This window comes from Cydia fagiglandana, chromosome 19 (assembly GCF_963556715.1).
Source record: "Cydia fagiglandana chromosome 19, ilCydFagi1.1, whole genome shotgun sequence".
NCBI classification, from domain to species: domain Eukaryota; kingdom Metazoa; phylum Arthropoda; class Insecta; order Lepidoptera; family Tortricidae; genus Cydia; species Cydia fagiglandana.
This window is the reverse complement of record NC_085950.1, coordinates 8027381-8051996: the sequence shown is the minus strand read 5'-3', so window position 1 is coordinate 8051996 and position 24616 is coordinate 8027381. Positions and strand designations below refer to the sequence as shown.

The window sequence follows — 24616 nt, the reverse complement described above, 5'->3', positions numbered from 1 at the left end:
AGACTTCGCTGTCCGTCCGTCCGTCCGTCCGTCCGTCTGTCACCAGGCTGTATCTCACGAACCGTGATAGCTAGACAGTTGAAATTTTCACAGATGATGTATTTCTGTTGCCGCTATAACAACAAATACTAAAAACAGAATAAAATAAAGATTTAAATGGGGCTCCCATACAACAAACGTGATTTTTGACCAAAGTTAAGCAACGTCGGGAGGGGTCAGTACTTGGATGAGTGACCGTTTTCTTTTTGTTTTTTTTTTAATTATGGTACGGAACCCTTCGTGCGCGAGTCCGACTCGCACTTGCCCTGTTTTTATTTAAATACCTAAAGATACAGAGTATAGACGAAGTCACGGGCAGAAGTTAGTAGCTAATGGAACTTACCACATACGGCAATATACGATCCAGAATAGTTTCGGAGCTGGAATTCTCGCACAGAAGTTGTAAAGTCTCCAACGCGCGCAGCTTGGACGTGCAGTGTTGCAGGCCCCTCGTGCAGGAGGTCACGAGGGACGTGATGAGGATCAGACCCTCGCTGTCTGGACCCAGGTCTGGCTTCTCCACGCCTGAACAAAAAAAAACATTTTACAGTACTATATCGTCAGGTGACAAGCAAATGTCACTAATTACTAAAAAAAATTTAAACAAAAATCGACCTTATTTTAGTGGTAATATGGTTCACTATGGCTATGAATTTGTGGTGGTACTTAGTAACTTTTGCTTGTCACCCGACGATATGGTCCTATTTTCCCGCAAAACGAGTGGCAATAAATCAAAACACGAGTTGCGAATTACCTATTGTGTAAAATAGCACTTTTCGTGCGTATGTCAAAAGTTGTAAGTTGTATGTACTGTAAAACGTGCGAATAGGTAATTCGCAACTCGTGTTTTAATTTATTGCCACTCGTTTCGAATTTCTTCTTTTCCGCACTTATATCGTAAATAACTATTTTGTGTTCTAAACCAAATTCAAAACGCGCATTACTGATGTTGGAACTAAGTCCGCCAAGCTGAAATGGGACCCATAGAGGTGGGCCAAAATAATCACGGTATGGGTGCCGCAAGACGGGCGGGGATTTGGTAGGCCCAGACGGAGATGGCGGGATGACCTGGACGCATATCTTAGCGAATGGCCGGAAATTACTCAAAACCGAGACGAATGGAAATCAAGGCCTTTGCGCAGCAGTGGGACACCGTATAGGCTTATATGATAATAATAAAAACCAGTTTTGTCCAATGAATAATTTGGAATTACTATACTAGCAACTAGAGGCGTCATGGCTGTTATTTTTTGTACAAAATTGTCGATTTTTGCGCGGGGGGGAGGGGACGTCAAATGTATTGCTATTTCTACATGATTTCTTCGTAACGTACAAATAGCCATGTCAGTCAATACAAAAGTTTGCACAATTGTGCAAGGTTTTCGGCAGAGGGGTAAGCTCTTAAAGGCGACCCCAGTTATTAAATGCTCTAAGACAATAAGAAATTTTAATTACCTTTTTCATCTTCTTCTTTGTCCACAATATTCACATTGAGCACTTTGAAGCCATCTTTCTTCAGCATGTCTATGGTGTCACTCTTGTCTGTGGTCTCTTCCACTAGATCCTGGTAGTTCTTGGTGTCTGATGGCTGGGTGAAGATTCTAGAAATTAAGAATGGACGGATGAAGGGGGTTCACTTCACAAAAAGGTCTACTTTGTCGGTGACGTGACGCGTATGACAGGTACCTTATTAACCTCCAGAAATCTGTATTATATGATTATATCTTCCTCGTGTTGTCATAGATTTTGCCACGGTTTTAAAGAGCCTGGGGTCCGTTTGGCAACTAATCCCAAGATTGGCGCATGCACTATTTTTCACAAAGGCGACTGCCATCTGACCTTCCAACCCAGAGGGGAAACTAGGTCTTATTAGGATTAGTCCGGTTTCCTCACGATGTTTCCTTCACCGAAAAGTATGAAATATATGCAGTATAAGTTCAGAAAAATTCATTAGTACGAGCCGGGACTTGAACCTCCGTATTGAAAGTCGTACGACGCCCTTTTCGCTAGGCTACCAATGCTCTAACTAATACCTAAATTTATTTAAACATAAAAATAAAATTGTAAATATAACTTACTTTATAATGTTCTTAATGTCCTGATGGATTCTGAGTATCTTCTCGTCTGGAGGTAAAATGGGTTGCGCGGAGAATATGAGCATATACGACTGCAGGAACGAGTAGAAATATTCTGGGAACAATCTGGAATAAAGCGGAATTTCACAGATTATTGGGTAATATTACAGTGTACATCAAATCATTTATGCGATGTGACTGTGAGATGTAGACCTCGCACTCATTTTTAGGGTTCCGTACCCAAAGGGTAAAACGGGACCCTATTACTAAGACTTCGCTGTCCGTCCGTCCGTCTGTCACCAGGCTGTATCTCACGAACCGTGATAGCTAGACAGTTGAAATTTTCACAGATGATGTATTTCTGTTGCCGCTATAACAACAAATACTAAAAACAGAATAAAATAAATATTTAAATGGGGCTCCCATACAACAAACGTGATTTTTGACCAAAGTTAAGCAACGTCGGGAGTGGTCAGTACTTGGATGATGCTTGCTTGCTGATGATTTTTTTTTGCATTATGGTACGGAACCCTTCGTGCGCGAGTCCGACTCGCACTTGCCCGGTTTTTTAAATAGGTATTTAGTAAATAGGAGATTATTTAACAGAAGCGACCCGAGTCCAAAACTTATTTATTTACGATACATGTATGTTTTTGGGTCACACACTTTCATATGTGTAGCATTTTTCTACTAAATCAGTCCAGTACTTTCTGAACAAATAGGCTGTGACAAGTGGACGGAAGGAGAGACACACGAGTGATCCTGTACGGAACCGTAAAAAGATTCCGGCTCGTTGATAACCTTCTTTTCAAGCATAGAGGTACAATAATATAGAGATGACACGGGGGGAGGGGCCAAACGACCGAACGAGATGCACTTATGGAAATTTCAGTAGCAGTAGCAGAGAAAGCAATATTATTGCTTGTCTTTGTCACAGTCTCACTTTTTGTTTGTTCCCCACCAAAACTTTAGTATGGTTTATAGTGGGCAACAAATAACCCGACCGAATTACGTAGATTGTTTTTGGTACGTTGTCGGGAATGTTAAACGTGTTTTTAATATTGTCGCTTTGCGTATGTTTTGTCCCTCACGGAGGCACGCGTATAGCTCATATATGTAATACTAGGTCTATGTTTTCAAGTCTGATAATATTTGTAAGATGCTGAAGCGTGGTTCAAAGTTGACGCACTTGCCCCTCGCCTCGTCCAAGTACAGCTCGGCGCTCCGGCGCTCCTTAGGGCTCCGCTCCGTCATGGAGTGCAGCAGCCCCTGCAGCGCGGGCGACGCTCCTTCTAGAGTCATGCTAGAGGGTCGCGGGGACCCGTTACGGTACGCCAGGAGGGCTGGGAGGTCTAGCGCTGGGGTCCCGTCGTTCCACAGTTCTAATAAGGCACACCTGAAAAAAATTTATAAATTAAGTACCTATAATTGTTACCAAAAGATCCTAAGGTATATTCGGGTGCTTTCGAAAATCACCCATTACATTTAGAGTACATTTTTTCTAATTGACCGAATACACCTACTTGACAAAACAGTGTCACAGAAAGTAACAAACAAAACCGGACCAAGTGCGAGTCGGACTCGCCCACCGAGGGTTCCGTACCTTTTAGTACTTATTTGTTGTTATGGTGGCAACAGAAATACTCATCTGTGAAAATTTCAACTGTCTAGCTGTCACAGTTCATGAGATACAGCCTGGTGACAGACAGACGGACAGTGGAGTCTTAGTAATAGGGTTCCGTTTTTACCCTTTGGATACAGAACCCTATAAATGAGACATGTGTTGTATATAGTTTCTATGTACAAAACATAGTACATAAAAACAAAGTAACTTATCTTTAAAATAAAACTAAAAACTAGAAGTGTCACGGGTGTTCGCTCGGTATAAAAAACCGGTCAAGTGCGAGTCGGACTTGCGTTCCAAGGGTTCCCCAGTTCATACATTACCCAATTTTCATCAATGTATTTTTTTATGTGGAACGTGAATGAAACGTCTTTAAAAAACCCGTAGGGGTCGAATCAAAAACTAAGTCATCAAGTCCGACTCACGCTTGACTGAAAATTTCTAATAGGTTTCCCTGTCATCTACAGGTAAAGATGTGTATTTCAAAATTTTAGACACAGTAGTTTCGGCGATAAAGGGGGAAATGGTGGGACAGACAGACAGACAGATGGAGTGATCCTATAAGGGTCCCGTTTTTCTTTTGAGCTATGGGCAAGTACCGTCTTTACGGTGCCCAGGGCCCCCATCCTCAGAGGGCCCCGAAGGACAGACAGTATAACAGTATATTTTCTCAAAAATGGACGGAAAAGTCGACTTTGCCGTCTAAAAAATAGGTCGCGAAGCGCGTAGTTTATGGTCAGTCAAAAATTAAAAAGTTAAAAACATTGCAGTCTCGATTTTGGGACTGCAATGTTGCATACAAATTCCATTATTTGTCGAGTTCCAAACTTTTTAAAAGTTGAAATGACCATATCAAATGAAGGCACAGGCCCATTAAACAGCCAAACAGATGATTAGTACCGCGACTATTTAGATGTCTCAAATAGGTTGGCGTATATTTGGCAGAAAAATACACTTCTATTTTTTTATTAAAAAAAAAAGGCGGCAAGGGCTTTTTTCTGTCAAAATATATATGCAAGAACGTTGCTTTTGTAAAATATTTCTATGATATTTATATTTCTTGCACCATTTTTGAGAAAAGCACTATATATGACTCGGCTGGAAGGCTACTTGCTGGCTTCGGATTCAATTAAACGGACTCCCAAGGTCGTCCGTTTAAAACGAATCCTCAGCCTGCAAGTTGCTACTTCCGAGCCTCGACAATAATGTACTATTGATTAGCCATAATAAATAGAAGATCATAGTAGAAATTCTTATGTCTGCCTAAAGGCCCCAGCATAGTTTAAGACGGTCCTGGCTATGGCACCCTAAAACGGCTAATAGATTTGGGGACTTACCCAGCTGAGAAGATGTCCATACTCGGCAGTAACTCTCCCACCTTGCACGGAGACTCACTTAACAACAAGTTACTGTTCCTATCATCATTCTGAAACAATCAGTTTTCATTTTATACAAAGCTTCAATTCGAAATCGACCTTATCAATAACCGAAAATATGGTACCATTTAGCTGAAAAGTCACAGTTTTATTTATTATTATTTATTATTTATTTATTATTTATTTATTGGAAAACCAACAGCACATGAAACATATTAGCACTATGTATAAAAATCGAAGGCCAATTATAGGTTTATTTATTATGAGAACAACAGAGTAAAATGTACATAAGATTCTACTAAAAACTAACTTACATACTAAAACATGCATTTTCCTCCTTAAATTCAGTTTACAATTATTAATAGATGGGTCATTCTAAGTTAAGAGGTAATCGCTTGTATGAAAAAGTGGCACAACATAAATGTTTAAAATTTCATCTAATTATACAATATTTATATTGAAACAACTCTTTTATGTATATTTGTAAGCTAATCAGTCATTTCTTTAATTTTATACCATTTTAGAAGACACCAGGGGAGAGACCGTACTTTTTCTATGTAATAAAGAGAGAAGGGTCTCTCCCCTGATCTCTTTAAAAACAAACAAAATCGAAATTTTGACCAGCCGTCTTACAAATTCGAGCAAATTGAAGTGTAATGATTCATTTAAACAAGAATTCATACCTCCACTGTACATTTTGGAAAATTATGCGCCAGGGGAAAGACGCCAGGGGAGTGACTTTTTCATGTCAAATCAGATATAATTGCGAAAGTATTTATTGTAAATAATTAAAATAAAGTATTTATATAATCTATGCATAAACTATAGTAAATATACAAATACAATTAAGTATTTATAACAATAAGTTTGAAATAAAACTGACCAGGGGAGATACCACTTTCATAAAACAACATTGTCAAGTAAAGAGGTCAATGATCAAAATGACTGACAATCGGAACCAAAAGATGACTGTCGCAGGGTTAGTGGTCAGTATTGAATGAAATGCATTGCTATTGGGATTAAAATGGCAATAATTAAAATTATAAACCCAATATTTTTACATTTACATAGTGGCCAGGGTAGGAGACATAGAATTTGGGGGACAAAATTTAACATAAATATTTTTTATGAAAAAGAAAAGTTTAAAGGATTTTACTAATGAAATTACAATCAATATTTGTTTTAATTTATGAAGTATACCAAATTTAATGGATTTATGGGTTTTACATCTGGATAAAATTACTGATTTATTGAAAAACCTGCAAAGGGACAGGCCAGGGGAGGGACATTTTGCATGTTTGAAGTGCAATTGTGGTCAAACTGAATTAATTAATTAATTGAAATTGACTGTATATAGAGGAAATGCAATTTTTTAAGGGAAATTACCATAATTTATTTAAATTGTTTTAGAAAAGTATGGATATTTATCATGGACACCATTAATACCTCTTAACTTAGAATGACCCAGATATTTTCTATTGGCACGAACCATTAGTAAAAAACAAACAATTTGTACTATCTTATGTCTTAAGGCTATAGTTACTTATACGATTAACTAACAGTCTTCTTGGATTATTCCAAGGATTTGCTTTTTAAATTGAATTTTGGTAGTGTCGAAGAAGTACTACTACTTACTTACTTGGTTGGCGCGGTGACCTAAAATGAGTTTTGGCCTCCAACACAAGAAGAAGTCGAAGAAGTAGTGTTGAAGAATTGAGCGTGAGTGTGTAAATGTAAGTTCGAGATTATGTCAATGTGTAATGTGTAGTAAGTAATACGTAGATTACACACCGCTCGTCTTGGGTCGGGGGACACAAACCGCTCCGGAGCGACATAGCACAGCCGGCGGCGGGACGTGTCGAAGAAGTAACTGAAGTCGGCCGGGTTGTCGTCCGGTACCAATGTTGGTTACAAGCGGGAGGGGTACATAGCGCTCACATGTGGCGTATAGTGACGAGTGAGACAGATATAGTAAGAATGAATACATACCGCTCGTCTTGGGTCCGGGGACACAAACCGCTCCGGAGCGACATAGCACAGCCGCCGGCGGGACGTGTCGAAGAAGTAACTGAAGTCGGCCGGGTTGTCGTCGGGTAAGAATGTGGGCTTGAAGGAGGCGATGTCCGTGACCAGCACCCACAGCCATGACGTCACCATAATGTTTTCCAGCTGTAGAGGAAAATAAATATTTAATTTGATACCTTTGAAACGGCTGTGAATATGAAATGGGTTCAAAACCCTCATAATCATAATGATTGTAAAAAGAAACTCTTGCATATGCATAAAGTGGGAGCCTAATAGGAAAACATTCAACAGTCTTGTACAGTCGCCATCAGATATAACGGAGCGGCCGAGGTGTTGTGTTAAAATATCTGAACACACACTCTAACGCTTTGACAATAGTTAGAGTTTAGTAATAGAGGCGTGTTCAGAGATTTGTGAGACCTTGGCCGCTCCGATATATCTGATGGCGACTGTATAACATTATTGGACAAATAAAAAAACCGGGCAAGTGCGAGTCGGACTCACGCACGAAGGTTTCCGTACCATAATGCAAAAAAAAAAACAAAAAAAAAGCAAAAAAAAAAACGGTCACCCATCCAAGTACTGACCACTCCCGACGTTGCTTAACTTTGGTCAAAAATCACGTTTGTTGTATGGGAGACCCATTTAAATCTTTATTTTATTCTGTTTTTAGTATTTGTTGTTATAGCGGCAACAGAAATCTATCACGGTTCGTGAGATACAGCCTGGTGACAGACGGACGGACGGACGGACGGACGGACGGACAGACGGACAGCGAAGTCTTAGTAATAGGGTCCCGTTTTACCCTTTGGGTACGGAACCCTAACAAAACGTCTGACACTTTCTGCCAGGGACCGTTACCAAACCAGTATAACTCTCTTTTCTTCCTCGCGTTATCCCGGCATTTCGCCACGGCTCATGAGAGCCTGGGGTCCGCTTGACAACTAATCCCATGATTTGACGTAGGCACTAGTTTTTACGAAAGCGACTGCCATCTGACCTTCCAACCCAGAGGGTAAACTAGGCCTTATTGGGATTAGTCCGGTTTCCTCACGATGTTTTCCTTCACCGAAAAGCGACTGGTAAATATCAAATGATATTTCGTACATAAGTTCCGAAAAACTCATTGGTTCTAGCCGGGGTTTGAACCCGCGACCTTCAGATTGCAAGTCGCACGCTCTCACCGCTAGGCCACCAGCGCTTATTAAGTGCTTATAATTAAGTGCCAAAATATACATAAAAACATAAGCAACAGGAGTTGCTAAGCGGGCCAGGTGTTCAAAATGATCTTGACGCGACTTTATTGTTAAGAGAATAAGAGCGTGTCAAGGTAGTTTTGAACACCTTGCCCGCTTAGCAACTTCTTAATTTGTATGAAAAATATACCGGTATTGGGTCCCTGCTTTCTGCTGAGAGAAAAAGAAACTGTTATGTTATCTCTGTTTCTCTCAGCTACATGATGTTGCGAATATTCGAATCCGCATCCGCCTCCGCGGAACTTCCGCATTATTTTCAACATCCGCATCTGCATCCGCACCCGCATAAAATCGCTACGGAGCATCCGCATGATGCGGATGTCGACCAAGTCGGTAACAGGAACGTATTAGCGGCAGCGCCGGCGGCGTAAGTGCTAGTTAATTTCGTCATTATAAGTCGTCTAGATCCAGAAAAGTTGGCCAAGTTACTGTTTATTAAATAAAACGCACTTATATTCTTGCTCAAATACTAAACGTTTCGTTTTTTATAAATAAAAAATGCTAAAAAAGTAATATTTGACGTTTTTTATAAGTACCAAATCTTGACATCCGCATCCGCAGAAGTGAGGCTTTAAATATCCGCGTCCGCGGATGTAAAAAAATCTGCATCCGCATCATCCCTGTTGATGAAGAGGGGGGAACAAAAAGGCATCTTACCTTGATGTCACCATGGCATATCCCAAGTTTGTGCATCCGGTGCAGAGCGTAGAGTACTTGGAACGTGATCCACTTCTTCTCTAGCACCGTTAAGAAGGGCCGCGTCGACATGCGGTCGTACACACTGTACTTGCAGTACTCACGCATTAAGAGGCCAGCTTTGTCTGTTAACTGTGGAAAAGGATAATATAAACATGGGCAATGGCGGATTTACCCTAAGGACCAGTAGGCCCGCCTAGTGCGGCAAGATATTAAGGGTGGCAGTTTATAGATGACAAATAGGCGGCTAGTAGTTACTACAGGGCCTGGGGCCTACGGCGGCCTACACTGCAAATCCGCCACTGAAGTTGGGTCCACATCTGGTGAATGCGGGTCGCGAACTTATCGTGAACGGCTCGCGTATTGCTCAATTTAATTATATGAAAAGACAGTCAATATTTTGCAAATTTCCTAGATCTGGATGCATCTTTATGTAGACTAATAGGACTAGTTTATCCATCCATCCATTATATATCACATTCAATTTAGCTATGTTTATATATTTAATTTTTTGCTACATTATCACATTAGGTTTAGTAGGTAATTAGGTATAATGATAATTGTATGTGTTGAAAATGTTGAAATAAAATAATAAATTTAAAGTTCCATGCCAAACTGGCAAACTTTTTGATTTCATGTAAACAAAATTTCAACAGACAACTGAAAATTTAACCTTTTTTAGGCTATTTAATATCAATAGGATCATCAATCAAAAAAATTGTAGAATATTGACAAGAATGTAAAATTATAAGATCAATTCATATTATAATCTAGATCAGCAGTCGGCAACCAGCGGCCCGCGAACCTCTCATTTGCGGCCCGCGAGCCTCCTAGTTGTATGTAATATTGCCAATGACAATATTTGATAAAGCCATAAATATTAACAAAGTGCGGCCGGAACCACTTCGTTAACTGATATGTGGCCCTTGGCTGCTAAAAGGTATCTATAAAGTGTTAAGAAAATTTTCTTTCATAATTATGAGTTATTATTATTATTTGTATGTCTTTTCCATATCTCGGGACCATGGGGTCCCGGACCTTTGGGAGGCGTACGTGGGGCCGAAGCCAACAGCGCAGAGGCCCTTTAAGACACTTTAATCTAAAAGCAAGGGATACACGTGGCGGATACCATCCCCGAGCGCACAATGTGATACATCCGGAGATGGTCCCCGCCAGGTGCAAAGACTATTGCAGTGCAGCACTTTTGTGCTGCGATAGGAACTAAGGTCATGGGCTATAGATTTGAAAGTTGGATGGACTGGATAATGGGCTATGGGAGAGACTAGCGGACACCTGCCGTGACAATCAGTCTCAAAATTGTATCAGACAGGTGGTGACTCGCCAACTCATTGAGTGGGCCCCGCAATGGCCGCACGCACAGTGCGACAACAGGGCAACACTTTGGAGTGGCTGTGAGGTTGTCGAGAGGTGAGTCTGCGGTAGCCAGATCCCGGTAATCCGTTCAGCAGGCCGCCGGCGTTATGACATTTTACACTTCCAACCTGGAGCATAGGTCCCGCTCTTGCGACTCCACTCTGGCCGGCCAATCAAGGCAAGCACAGAGGCGAGGGCCAGATGACAGGGCCCTCTGGAATAGGGGTCCGCGGTGTCGCCACTCACCGTCAGCTCGCCACAAGCTGCCCCCGCGGGGTTATTATTATTATAGCCTTATATATTCCATATCCTTTTTAGTATGGCTTTGTATTTTTAGAACTAGATTTTTTTTTAATTATTATCTCCGTTTTAAAACTCTCGGGTCTTTCGAGCCCGGTCATTTATAAGGCGTGCGTGGGGATATATATATTATTTATTTCTTTTTTATTTTTATTTTTTTTTATTTGTTTATATGGATCCCTCTCTGGGTGAAGGCCTCCTCCAGTTTTTTCCAACTTTCTCTGTCTTCTCCTGTCTCCATCCAGTGTTTTCCGGCTATTTGGGTAATGTCTTCGGACCAGCGTTTCTTCGGCCTGCCGGGGGGGCGTTTTCCGTGTGGTCCCTTCCATTTTGTGGTTTGTATGGTCCACCTTTTGTCTGTCATGCGAGCTACATGGCCAGCCCAGTTCCACTTAAGCTTGAGAGCATGGGTAAGAGCGTCGGTTACCTTGGTTTTTTCTCTGATTCTTGTGTGTCGTATTTTGTATATTTTCCGCAGCCCCATCATACTTCTCTCCATAGTCTAATTATGAGTTACTTAACCATAAGCTTTCTTTATATTTTCCTTAGCTATTGTACTGAATGACAGCCCAAACTCACATCAATAACCTATTCAAAGATACTTACTATAACCCTCTGAAACGGCAAACAATTGAACGCAGAAACCAGCTGCTCCTTAATCTTCAGAATCCGTTCCTTGTGCTCGGCAAGTGGCAACGACGGATCATGTACCGCAAACACTTTGGCTACAACTAAGCCCTCTCGTGATCGTGCCCGAGCCACTTTTAAAAAACGTGTAGAGCCGAGGCTGAAAGAAGAGCATCAGTTAAAAAAAAACTCGAATACCCTCACTCTGCCTACTATATAAATGTTTGCTAAGGAATTTTAAACCTATAGTTCGTTTATTTTAGCATTAGAAATAAGGTAAACAATCTTTGTGTCTTTTAATTGAAAAACACATTTTAAAAATAAGTTATGGCAAATATGTAACAATTATGAATCTAATACAGTCATTTATATTCATCTGCTTTCATAAGTAATAGTTTTGATTTTTAAAAAGCGTTTTTCAATTAAAAGACATGTCAAGATCGCTTACCTTCTTGCAAGTTCGGGGTCATCCATTAATTACGTCACACGAATTTCTAGGTTTTTTGACCCCTCCCCCCCTCCTTGTCACACTTGGTCACATTTGGCAAACCCCTCCCCCCTAGTGTGACGTCACATTTTTTCTACGAAATCACCAAATCGAATTAAGTAAGTACCTAAGTATTATTAATATTTTATCAATATATTTTTGACGATATAAATATTAGTAATTTTATAATCCAAAACTGCTTAGGAAAGAAAATTAAACGAATAAAAACGATTATCGTTTTAAAAACTTGTTATTTAAATGTACAGCGAATAAAATAATTGAAATAAATTTTCGGTTACTGATGAAGATAAAGTGACGTCACAAAGTTTGTGTCTCCCCCCTCCCCCGTGTCACAATATGTCACATTTTCTTGACCCCCTCCCTCCCCCTAAAACTGATGTAATTAATAGATGACCCCTTCTTTCTAATGCTAAAAAAAAACGAACTATAGTTATTTTATTAATTGGGTAGAATTTAATTTGGTTAAGTAATGTGGCGACTGGCGGGAGCATGCACAAAGCTGTCGAAAGACAGGGGAGGCCTTTGCCCAGCAGTAGGACAGATTATAAACTACTAAAAAAACAATATACAATGAGGCAATGTAATGCTACTTTGTATGATAGGTAAGGATTTTGGATATTGCAATAAGACCTTTTCTAGCAATGAAATCAATTAGTACTTGAAACATATATGTGTATAAGTAGTTGTTGACTATATTGATAATTTTATTACCTCATGTCAAATGTAAGATCCGCATGGTCACTTAAATAATGCTCCACAGGGTATATCTGCGACGGAGCTAAGCCCATCAGCTGATTCCCCATTTTGATCACCAATTCACTTCTAATGGACTAGAACTTTTACATTAAAAATATGTTTACAAAAGTATTATTAATGCACATTTGAGTTGAAAAAGTATGAATGTTATGAGTTCATATCCTTTACTAAAGAACGGGAAAGGCTAAATTAAAACTAAATACGTAAATAATTAGAGATATTCACAAATTTCGTCTATTTTCAAAACAAAGACTATTTTATTTTGACAAGGGAGCTAGTGACGTTTGTTGTTTTTTTTTTAATGAAAGTGTTTGAGGCAATGAATTTCCGGTATAGGTTAAAACTCACGTTGAAATGAAAATGTTGTCTTTCTCCATCTTTAACCCTCTTGTCGTATAAGAGTGATAGAGATAGAATTTGGAATAAATACTCTTATTTGGAATTTCGAATTTTGTAATAAATAAGACATCAGATAAATGATAACATTTATATAAAAAAGAACTATAAAAACAAAATATAATATTTCAAAAATAAAATAAAATAACATTTAGTATTGCCAGCTTGCGTCTCAACCATAAACAAGAATACACCTCATCAATCCGGCTGTCACTTCACTTTACTCTATGGTTTCTGCTGCTGCCTTCAACAAACAATCCTTCCACCCATTTCCAGTGATTTTCAAGCCGTTTGCTACAAATATCTAACAGAAATGACATCGAAAACCGAAAAGGACCGGGCCAAACAGATCCAGGACCGATGTCAGAACATATTGATGGTTATGCTGAAGGACGAAGACAACAAATATTGTGTTGACTGTGATGCTAAAGGTACGATGATTCTCAAGTTTCCTATTCGCTTTGAAATATTATTTACGACGAAGGTAGTTGCTTAGAAGCAGTAATAGATAGCTAGATGACTGCTAGCGGACCGTATCGTAATTAGGTCCTTGAACTCAGTCAGCCGTGAGGTCTTCATAGATTGGAATCAATGACTCATGATATCCTTAAACAATTTAGTTATTATCAATACCAGGTCTCAATTTACGTGCACTTCCGTCCGTCGACGTCGTCAGGTAATGCATTACTCGGTTCACTGACATTCCATTTAATGTCTTGATTTCTGGTGCAAAATTTTTGCCAAATAAAAGAGTCCATATTTGCCAGTAATGAAATTGATGAATATCACAAAGTTATTACATTGTCACTACCAAAATAATGTAATACTTTAAAGAGTATTATTTTTTTTAGCATTTCTCCAGTGTCATGGTCATGGTCATTGAGTCTTAAATTTATTTAAACATTCTCTTCTTTAAGAAAAAGAAAAATGTAGAATGTTTTTCAGATAATTCCAAATGATTTTATGGCTTGAATTTGCATCCTTTTTGGTTGCTATATAAACAAAAGAGATGTAACATAAATGTTTATGCAAGTCCTGTGCTATGTTTATCAAAAGCTTGTAACTTGTAATACAAGTGGAAGTCCCTTTTTGACAGCTTTTGTTAGAAAGGGACTTCCACTTGTATTACAAGTTTTTGATAAACAGGGCACTCATAACAAACCGTAAAGAGAATTAGTAAAAAGTGACTAATATTGCTACTTATGAATTTTACAAAAGTGAAATGAAATATTGAATATTTTATTTTTACACATTGTTTCCTTATCTACTGATAAGTTACTACACTAGAAAGCTATTATGTTATCTATTAATTGTTTAAAGTTATCTCTAATACTAATACTCTTACATATGTCAACATACACACATACATACACACATACATACATTACATACATACACACATACATACATATTTATATGTCATTGTATGAATGAGACTATGAATAAAATGCCAGATGTTTTATAGCTCATATTGTATACAGAGTGACTCGGCCCACGGGCCTTGAATCTGTTCTGCTTTTCAACTAAACCAATTTAGATGTAATTTTTTTCATGGTCAACGGTAAAAATATGGGTGTAGACAACTTACTCAAAAATATGTCCCATAGTTCTTAATTCACTGACATAAGAGTTATGGGACATATTTTTGAAATGATTTGTACGCCCATATTTTTACCGTTGACTGTACATATCTACTACTTATTTTATATATCAGAATTGTCATACAAACTAATTGTTTTCAATATTTTATCATCACAAATGAATTTATTTTCAGAGGTTACCATATTTTAATGTTCGACATATTAAAATGACTTTTACATCGCCCCAGTGGCAACTGTCAAAGGTTTGCATAGATGGCGCCTGTATAGGTTTCCCCACTCTCTAGTTTGTTCTATGAAATTAGACATTCAGGTCATAAAATTCGAATAAAAAGACACAAATCTAGGGATTGACAGGTAAACCTATGCTATCTGTAAAATACTTGGACTGGCAAACCCCATTTGTCAAACACATCTGTCATTTCAGTACAGAATAAATTCTGATTTAATAAAAACAAAAATGACAGACTTACCCCCTTATTCATAAAACTTTACGGGCCTGATTTAGTTAAATTATGTTTTACCCCTTTCTTACAAATATATAAGTCAAAATGACAGATAAAGACAAACAATTATTAGCTAATTGAGGTTTGTAGCGCGTTTATAAATAAGGGGGTTAATGTTTTAAAGTTTACTCTACAAAGTAATATGTGACGTCCCACGGGTAAAGGTACCTTATGGCGGTTGGCGCTTACGCTATTATTAACGCCGCTCCAATATTATTCAGGCGCTAAGCGACGTAAGCGCCAGCCGCACATAAGGTGCCTTTTACCGTGGAACGTCACATATTATTGTTTTTCTTACAAACAGCTACAAATTCAAACAAATGTGCCATTAAAAAACATTTATTTCACAATGTTAAATAAAAGAGGAAATCACTAATTACACTTTCCTGTCTTTAACCCCGTTTGGGTTAATTTCATGTAGATTATGCTTCATATCATAATGTTTTATGAAGTCAAGGTAGCATTCCAATTATAATTGAGATCATGTTCAAACTCCATTAAGGCTTGTTCACGGAAAAAAGTAGCCAACTAAAGTTGAGTTTTCTTAGGTATATAGAAAGTTTTTGCAATGCTACTACCTGACATTCCAAAATAAGTATGATAAAGTTTAAGTAAAATATATATTAGTTGTCATTGAGTAAATAAAATCAAAATGCCGAGAATAAATGAAAATATTCGTAAACTAATTATAGTCGCCTATCGTACAGAAAGGGTATTGCGATGCGGCAACTCGCAAAACTATATAAAATATCCAAAGACGGTGTGCGAATAGTTATAAATAAGTTTGGGCAGTTTAATATGCTAGGTGATCTGTCAGGTCGCGGCCGCAAAAAAGGCTGCGTGAAGCCAAAATTAGACGCGGGCAATGGGCATAGTCGACTTGTTCTGCTAAAATCGAGATATAGCCAAAAAGCTGAAGACTTCGGTTGGAAACGTGCAAAATGCTAAAAAAAATAATAATTTACAGACCAGAAAGAAACAAAAAATCCCAAAAAGGACCCCTGCCCAACTCGCAACAGCGAGATCTCGAGATAAAACTTTGAACAAATTTTTAACTCAAAATCACGACCGATGCATTTTAATGGATGACGAAACTTATGTAAAAAAAGATATGGGAATCTTTCCGGGGACTCAGTTTTATACATGTGTTGCTGGCGAGGATGTTTCGGAATAGTATAAGTCCGTGGCTTTTGAAAAATTCCCCCCTTAAATCTTAGTATGGCAAGCTATTTGCTCATGCGGGCTTAAGAGTTTGAGCTTTTTCACTACCGGCACAATCAACGGAGATGTCTACCGACAACAAAACTAAAGGATTCAGATCGAAGGTCATTGGCGTGGGGTAGCCCCAGTGGCGTAGCTAGTGGGGGGCGGCGGGGGCAGTCCGCCCCGGGTGTCACCCATTCAGGGGTGACACCCGATCGTGAACATCAGTAGTGCTACCTATAAAAATTCGTAAAATGAAAGCGATGGAGTAAGGACCCCCCCCACATCTGGCGTCTTTCGAGCGTCGGCGTCTACAATTCTATGGCCGACGTCGACGCAACGTCGACGCAACTGCGCAGCGACGTCATTTTCCATAGAGCTGGACCGACGCCGACAGACGCCGACGCTCGAAAGACGCCAGATGTGGGGGGGGCCTAAATCCTGAGCTATTTAACAAAAATTACAACTACTCTTTTTAAATATATTTTACAATTTTGATTGAATTTTGGGGTGACACCCACAATTTCCGCACCGGGTGCCACTCATGCTAGCTACGCCACTGGGTAGCCCTTTAATGAAATGTATCGAATATTGGTTACAGGGCCGCGCTGGGCGTCATGGAACCTCGGTATATTCCTGTGCATCCGCTGCGCCGGCATCCACCGGAACCTGGGCGTGCACATCTCCAAGGTCAAGAGCGTCAACCTCGACTCCTGGACCCCGGAGCAAGTGGTACAGTATATCAAGCTTAGAGAATATAACCAACGGAGTGGTCATTAACAGGCGTTCCCCTCTGTCGAAAAAAGGCGGCCAATGGTCAACCACAAGTCAAACACATGTATGGACTGACGTTTATCTGACATGGCTATGTTGACGTTACGTATACATTTGATGTGCCCCTCCCCCGCAAAAAACGGCAGACTATTTTGTACCGAAAATTATAGACATGGCGTCTCCGTTGGTTATATCCTCTAAGATATCAAGTTTTAAGGGGCCCACTGATTACCAGTTCGCCGGGCGATATCAGCCTGTCGCTTGTTCGGAACTGTCACCTTTTGCGTTTAACTGACAGGCTGATATCAGCCATAGCCTACTGAATGATTAAGTAATCAGTAGGCCCCTTTATACACTGTTTAGCCTAAAAAACCTTATTTGAGGAGAAATTTTTACAGATGATGTATTTCTGTTGCCGCTATAACAACAAATACTAAAAACAGAATATAGTAATTATTTAAGTGGGGCTCCCATACAACAAACGTGATTTTTTTGCCGTTTTTTACGCACTGATACGGAACCCTTCGTGCGCAAGTACAACTCTCACTTGGCCGGTTATATTTTTATGAATAGTATTCTATACAATCGTGATATAGTAGAGCTTTTCAGTCGAGTACCGTGCATGTTTAGGCAACGAAGCTTGCTGAGTTACCTAAGTAAGGTGCGAGATTAAAAAGCTTGATTATATCACTATTGTATACAATACTTTTTCTGCGAGTCAACATAATAGTTATTTACGATACAAGTGCGAAAAAGAGGAAATTCGATCATTTATGCGAATTACCTATTCGCACGTGTATCGTACAACGTTTAGTACAGTAGATATGGCCCTATAAACTTTTAAGATACGCACGAAAAGTGCTATTTCACGCACTAGTGCTGAAAAGTAGGGTCATATGTACTGTAAATAATATTTTTTTTTTCCAGGTATCCCTCCAACAAATGGGTAACTCCCGCGCGCGCGCCGTGTACGAGGCCAACCTGCCGGACTCGTTCCGTCGGCCTCAGAACGACTCCTCTCTGGAGGCCTTCATCCGCGCCAAGTACGAGCAGAAGAAGTATATCGCCAAGGAGTGGGTGCCGCCCAACCCGCCTAAGGTCAACTGGTCAGTATTATATCCATACTAATATCACGCGTGGCTCACTCCTTGATTTCGTCGCTTTGCTACAGGTAGCTAAAAGTACATCCATTCCACACCAATTTTGGTGGCTAGCCATAAGCCGCGCGTGGCGCTGTCGCCACCTAGCCATCGCCAAGGAGTGGGTGCCGCCAGCCCCGCCCAAGGTCAACTGGTCAGTAAATATTATTATCAGAGCCCGGAATTTTCGCGGCAAAACAGAAGACTGTCGCAATCTTGCTATTCGTTTTTTTAGCATTAGAAAAAAGGTAAGCGATCTTGACATGTCTTTTAATTGAAAGACTATTTTTTTAAATCAGTAACTATGACTTATGACAGCAGAAGAATATAAATGATCGTATTAGATTCATAATTGTTACATATTTGTCGTGACTTATTTTTAAAACGTGTCAATTAAAAGACATCAAGATTGTTTACCTTTTTTCTAATGCTAGTAAACGAACTATAGCGACCATAATGTGGTATTGAAGTTACTTGGGTCTAATAGACGACGTGATAGAATTCTATTCGATCTATTGTACATTATTTCATTCTTATCATGCCGCGTTAATGAGGCAAATCGCTGCGTGCGAATGAGTGGTATGTCAAGAATCTTTACTTCCTTGTTGTATCCATTTCTTCGTATGGACACATACCTAAACGTAAGGACAATCGAACGTAATATGATAAATAAATAAATAAATAAATATAAGTAAATATTATAGGACATTCTTACACAGATTGACTAAGTCCCACAGTAAGCTCAAGAAGGCTTGTGTTGTGGGTACTCAGACAACGATATATATAATATATAAATATGCACTTAAATACATAGATAACAACCATGACTCAGGAACAAATATCTGTGTCATCACACAAATAAATGCCCTTACTGGGATTCGAACCCAGGACCATCGGCTTCACAGGCAGGGTCACTACCCACTAGGCCAGACTGGTCGTCAATGATAAAATATGACTTGCTGATGAAGTCAGGAGCACGATTACAGTCAAGACAGCATCAACTACATAGTGGTGGCCAAATATATCGGGACCATAGAGGTACAATAACATAGAGATGACACGGGGGAGGGGCCAAACGACCGAACGAGATGCACTTAGGGCCCCCCACATCTAGCGTCTTTCGAGCGTCGGCGTCTGTCGGCGTCTGATCAGCGCTATGGAAAATGGCGTCGACGTTGCGTCGAGCAGCGGCCATAGAATTGTAGACGCCGACGCTCGAAAGACGCCAGATGTGGGGGGGCCCTTATGGAAATTTCAGTAGGAGTAGCAGAGAAAGCGGTTTTATTGCTTGTCCTAGTCACAGTCTCACTTTTTGTTTGTTCCCCACCAAAAATTTAGTATGGTTTATGGTGGGCAACAAATAACCCGACCGAATTACGTAGATTGTTTTGGGTATGTTGTCAGGGATGTTAAAACGTGTTTTTAATATTGTCGCTTTGCGTATGTTATAACGTGTTTTTAATATGTCGCTTTGCGTATGTTGCGAGCAGAGTGTCACGCGAAAAAAAAAAGATTTTTTTACTATACATAGTTGGTCAAACCAATTTGTCAATCAGTAACAACCAGGAAAACTGTACTCATCCTTTTCTTTTGGGTGCTAGTACTAGTGTAGGACAAAGATAGTATGATTCCCTCTGTCTATGATTGAAATGAGACATCATTTGACAAACTATGAAATACTTATTAAAAATATTATTTTCAGGGACAAGGAGATAGATGAGGAAATGGAGAGGCAGAAGCGGAAAAAGAAGTCGACCTCGTCGGGACTGGGCCCGCTGCCCGCGCCCACCAACGACAAGAAATACAACGTAAGTACAAGAAGATATTTTTCACCTCAGCAGCTCGAACAAGGGTACTTTGCTTCTGAAAAACAGTGAGCAAAATCGCATTTTGCTCACGCTCAAGGTTCTAAATTAGAATCACTCGCTACGCTCGTGAATTTATTATATAATCTTTCGCTTGCACGGGACTCAAAATAAGCACTCGAAGAAATATCAAACTTTGATCTCTTGTTGTACAAATAACTATTTTAGGGTTTAAAACGGGACTCTATTACTAAGACTGCTGTCCGTCCGTCCGTCTGTCACCAGGCTGTATCTCACGAACCGTGATAGCTAGACAGTTGAAATTTTCACAGATGATGTACTGATGTACTGTTGCCGCTATAACAACTAATACTAAAAACAGAACAAAATAAAGATTTAAGTGGGGCTCCCATACAACAAACGTAATTTTTGACCGAAGTTAATCAACGTCGGGCGGGGTCAGTACTTGGATGGGTGACCGTTTTTATAGATAATGGTACGAAACCCTTCGTGTGCGAGTCCAACTCGCACATGGCCGGTTTTTTGGAAGTAAAACGCCCAAGAGTAAAATCGTATCCATTTCTACCCGCTTCATAGATTCTTCTTGAACTGATCAGTTTCGTTCTGATCAGGCAATCGTTTGAGGTTGTTTTCTTCACCTACGTTAAAATGGGAGTATGTGACACTATATTTTTTATCACTGATATCTGATCAAGCTAAGAAGCCGATATTTGGCATATTAACTATATATTCAACGGTATATAATACAGATTTCTGCAGGTTAATAAGGTAGCTGCCATACGCATCACTTCTCCAACAAAGTAGGCCTTTCTTGTGGAATGCCCAACGATTCTGCATCTGTATATTTCCATGGCATCCCTTCCCCCATCCTACATGCCTACTATTCTCGGCTAGATGGCGTGACGACACCGTTTCATATTTAACAATTTTAACACATAGATATCAGTGAGTGAACATGGGTCAAAATGATATAAAAATAATAAAATCATTTATCCATATATGTATATTCATTTTTTTGATAATTTTATACGTGTTTATTTTGAGTTATAGTCGTGTCGATAGATGGCAGTAAATTTACAGTGACTACAACATTTACTATGACAGGACCCCTCTATACTATCTATTCATTTTGCTATTACGTTCTACAGAAATGGCATATTTCTTTTACAGAAATCGGACGTAATTCCGAGCATACCAAAGCCCAAATCATCGGTCAGCCCAAAGCTGGGCCGGAGCACGCCCACAGCCCAAGCGGAACCCTCCAAGCCCACCAGCTCCGCTGACCTCCTCGGGCTGGACACCTCCAAACCCGAAGCGAAGCAAGATGACATCTTCTCCAGCTTTTTCTCCGCTCCCCAGGAACCTGTCGAGCCTCCTAAAGAAGTCAAACCCGACTTAAAGGCAGAGGAAGAAAATTTCTTCAAACAGCCCGCACCGACTGAAAAGGAAAAGAACAAATTAACTAAAGACAGTATCCTAGCTCTATATAGTAAGACTCCTTCTAATTTAGCCAGCCAATTCAATCAGCAAAGCTTCAACGCGCCGGCGCAGAGCCAGTTCAGCCAAAGCTTTAATCAACCAGCTCAGTTCAATCAGCAACCAGCTAATCAGTTCAGTTCAAGCAATTTTAATCAATCACAGTTCCCTCAACAGCAAAATCAGTTCGGTTTCGCTAACGCGTTCCAAACGCAGCCTTTCAACAATGCGCCTCCACAAAATGGGATGCAACAGGCACAACAACAACAATTTAATCAGTTTCAATCGATGCCCGGCCAGTTTCAACAGCCCTTCGGACCACAACAACAGTTTAACGCCCAGCAAAGTTTCCCTCAAAATAACCAATTGTTCAACCAGCCTCAACAACAACCGTTGTCTCAGCAATTCGGCTCCTTAAACTTAGGCCAGGGTTTCTCTAGCGCGTTTCCGAACGCCAATGTTGCCAGCAATAGCACTTGGCAGTAACTTGTTTTTAAAGACGTTCCTACACGTTATTTTTTTTATGTGATAGTTTGTTTTATCTATGGAGCATTTGTTATCTGTGCAATGGAGCCGATTTTTTCCGATTGTACTGGAGGACAATAATATGGATACATGTAGTTGCGAATTTGCCGTAAGAATTATTTAGCTCGTTAATGTATTGCTATTAAAGACATGACTAACTCAAAAATGCTCTGGATATTATATCAAAAAGTACGCAACGCGCTCGAGAACAGTACTCTTGAAAAAAAAATGCTTGACTATAAAGTCGGTTTACGGACGATAATTTTGCGTGATAACGTCATAAGAAAACGTGGCTGTAACGTTACCATGGAGGTCTGTCCACAACTTGACACTTTTTCGTGTACGCTACCGGTGTTCATCGATTTATAAGACGTTATCAAGGCAAAAAAATCACGAGAAATGTTTAGATCTCTCTATATTTTAACATATCGTGTTAAGCGACTGTCATCTGGAGTATTTTGTGATGTCCTATATTATAACTAATCGGTGAATTCGCATATTGTCAAGGATTGTAAATAATTACAAGCAAACTTACTTTTTAATAAGAGGTGTAAGTATTGGTCCTTAATTTGTGATTCACATTAGACGTGTCACATTTCTGGTTAGCACTTTGGATCTAACGCACTGTATATTGTGTTCGTGTATTTATATTAATTAATGTAAATTCTGAAAGTACCCTAATAATGGGGTTGGCCGGTGGAAGTTTTTAGCAGATGGCGCCATTATAGCTTGCCCCGTCAATCCCTAGAATTATGTCAAATTTTTGTTTTTTTAATACCCTGGATGCCAGCCCTTTAAGCCAAATCTCATAGAAAAAGGGGCAAGCTATGATGGCGCCATCTTTGCAAACCTTTGACAGTTGCCAACCCGAATACCTACACTTCATATACTTATGTCAGATTTGCCGAGATACTTAGATGCAATAATGGGGTAACTATGGAAAAGAAGATATTTAGAAAGTCGCAAATGTCTTCTAAACTTATATTAAATCAAAAAGTTTCAATGTTGTCATCGAATATTGTTCATCTAGAATATTTTTAAATAAACATATTGTATATCTAATACCTTTCAACGAGCAGTTCTTGTTTATTTAGCTATATTTCGGGGCTCTCGGAAACGGCTCTAACGATTTCGATGAAACGTGCTATATAGGGGTTTTCGGGGGCGATAAATCGGTCTAGCAAGGTCTTATCTCTGGGGAAACGCTCGTTTTTGAGTTTATATATTTTTTCCGAGCAAAGCTCGGTCTCCCAGATATTGGTTTTTGAAATGATCCCCTTTTCCGAAGTTAACCCAATACATATTGTGATGACTAGCATTTCTTGAGAGAAATAGTTTGATGACGCATGGTTGGTGCCTTTCGTTATCACAAGGAATACTTAAATTTTATACTTACCTACACATGTTATTCGGTTGGCGGGCCTGTGGTTCATACGTTGATAAAATTCAATACAAGTTTGAAACACGAAAAAGATTGGTCTCGAAGTGTTATCGCTAACGCTGCGTAGCGAACGAAACGCAACTGTCACTGTCACACTAATATGGAAGAGTGATAGAGAGACACAAAGTGATTCGATGGCAAAGCAAAGCGCAAGCGATTGTCACCTTGGCTAGGCTGACAGACCCCGCATAGCCAAAATAAAATGTGTAGGTCTGTGTTTTACAGAATAGATTAATAGTTTATTTTTTAAGTAAACGTGGAAGTTAAGAACCTATTAACCTCGTCGTCTTAAAATTGTAGTCATTATTGTACTTCTAAAATCGCCCTTTATGTGTGCCGCCAACTTGTATAAAATGCTGACAAGTCTGTCAGTTAGAACAAAATTTTGACAGTTCCGAACAACTGACAGGCCGATACCGTCCGGCGGACTGTTAATCAGTGGGCCCCTTAAGTTATAATTATAACTGTTACACTTGAGGAACTGTCAATTGCTCAAAAAACTGCTATCCATCCAATAGCAATCTCGGCATTTCGGGGTTGGTCTCATAGTAAAAGTTGCTCAGTATAATCCCAAAACTATTTTGGAACCTCTGTATATCATCCTCATATTATTAAATCAAAAGTTGGTAGCTCAGATCTCGGGTGTGATCAATGATTACTAGTTTATAGGTTCGATGCTATGATATAATTTAATTCAGTATTTGAGTCCATAATTTTTTTATATTTATTTTATAAATTGGATTAAATAAATTTTATTTACAATTATTTTCGACTGAAGTCACTATTTTTCTTGTAATTTTAATATTTTTAATGTAATTCAGGTCGATAAGACTGATGTCTCCCACAGTTGCTTTGAAACAGGGTCGTTGGTTACACTTTTTGCACAGAATACAGTCGCCATCAGATACATCGGAGCGGCTAAGGCGCTCACAAATATATGAACACGCCTTTATTCTCAAGGCGTTAGAGTGTGTGTTCAGATATTGCGAACACCTCGGCCGCTCCGATATATCATAGAGACTGTACATGTTTCAATATGAAATAAAAATGTAGACTTTTGTGCAGAGAGTGTAGCG

The 24616-nt window shown here is 39.5% G+C and overlaps 2 protein-coding genes across 2 annotated transcripts in view; one reads left to right on the top strand and one right to left on the bottom strand.

The window, feature by feature from the left end:
- Positions 1–12905, bottom strand: part of LOC134673781 (phosphoinositide 3-kinase regulatory subunit 4) — a 48273-nt gene extending 35368 nt beyond the window's left edge. The window contains exons 1-9 of the mRNA XM_063531807.1: positions 12612–12905; positions 11372–11552; positions 9053–9223; positions 7104–7283; positions 5076–5164; positions 3304–3510; positions 2118–2240; positions 1495–1640; positions 383–564 (exon numbers count right to left, since the gene is read on the bottom strand). Of these exons, the coding sequence (XP_063387877.1) occupies positions 383–564; positions 1495–1640; positions 2118–2240; positions 3304–3510; positions 5076–5164; positions 7104–7283; positions 9053–9223; positions 11372–11552; positions 12612–12703 (1371 nt within the window). The 5' untranslated portion in view covers positions 12704–12905. The remainder of the gene's footprint in view (positions 1–382; positions 565–1494; positions 1641–2117; positions 2241–3303; positions 3511–5075; positions 5165–7103; positions 7284–9052; positions 9224–11371; positions 11553–12611) is intronic.
- A 358-nt stretch (positions 12906–13263) lies between these two features.
- Positions 13264–24317, top strand: LOC134673748 (stromal membrane-associated protein 1). The gene is made up of 5 exons (XM_063531765.1): positions 13264–13483; positions 16961–17091; positions 18061–18239; positions 19975–20080; positions 21269–24317. The coding sequence occupies exons 1-5, from the start codon at positions 13366–13368 to the stop codon at positions 22058–22060; spliced, it is 1326 nt and encodes a 441-aa protein (XP_063387835.1). The 5' UTR covers positions 13264–13365; the 3' UTR covers positions 22061–24317.
- Positions 24318–24616: the final 299 nt, after the last annotated feature.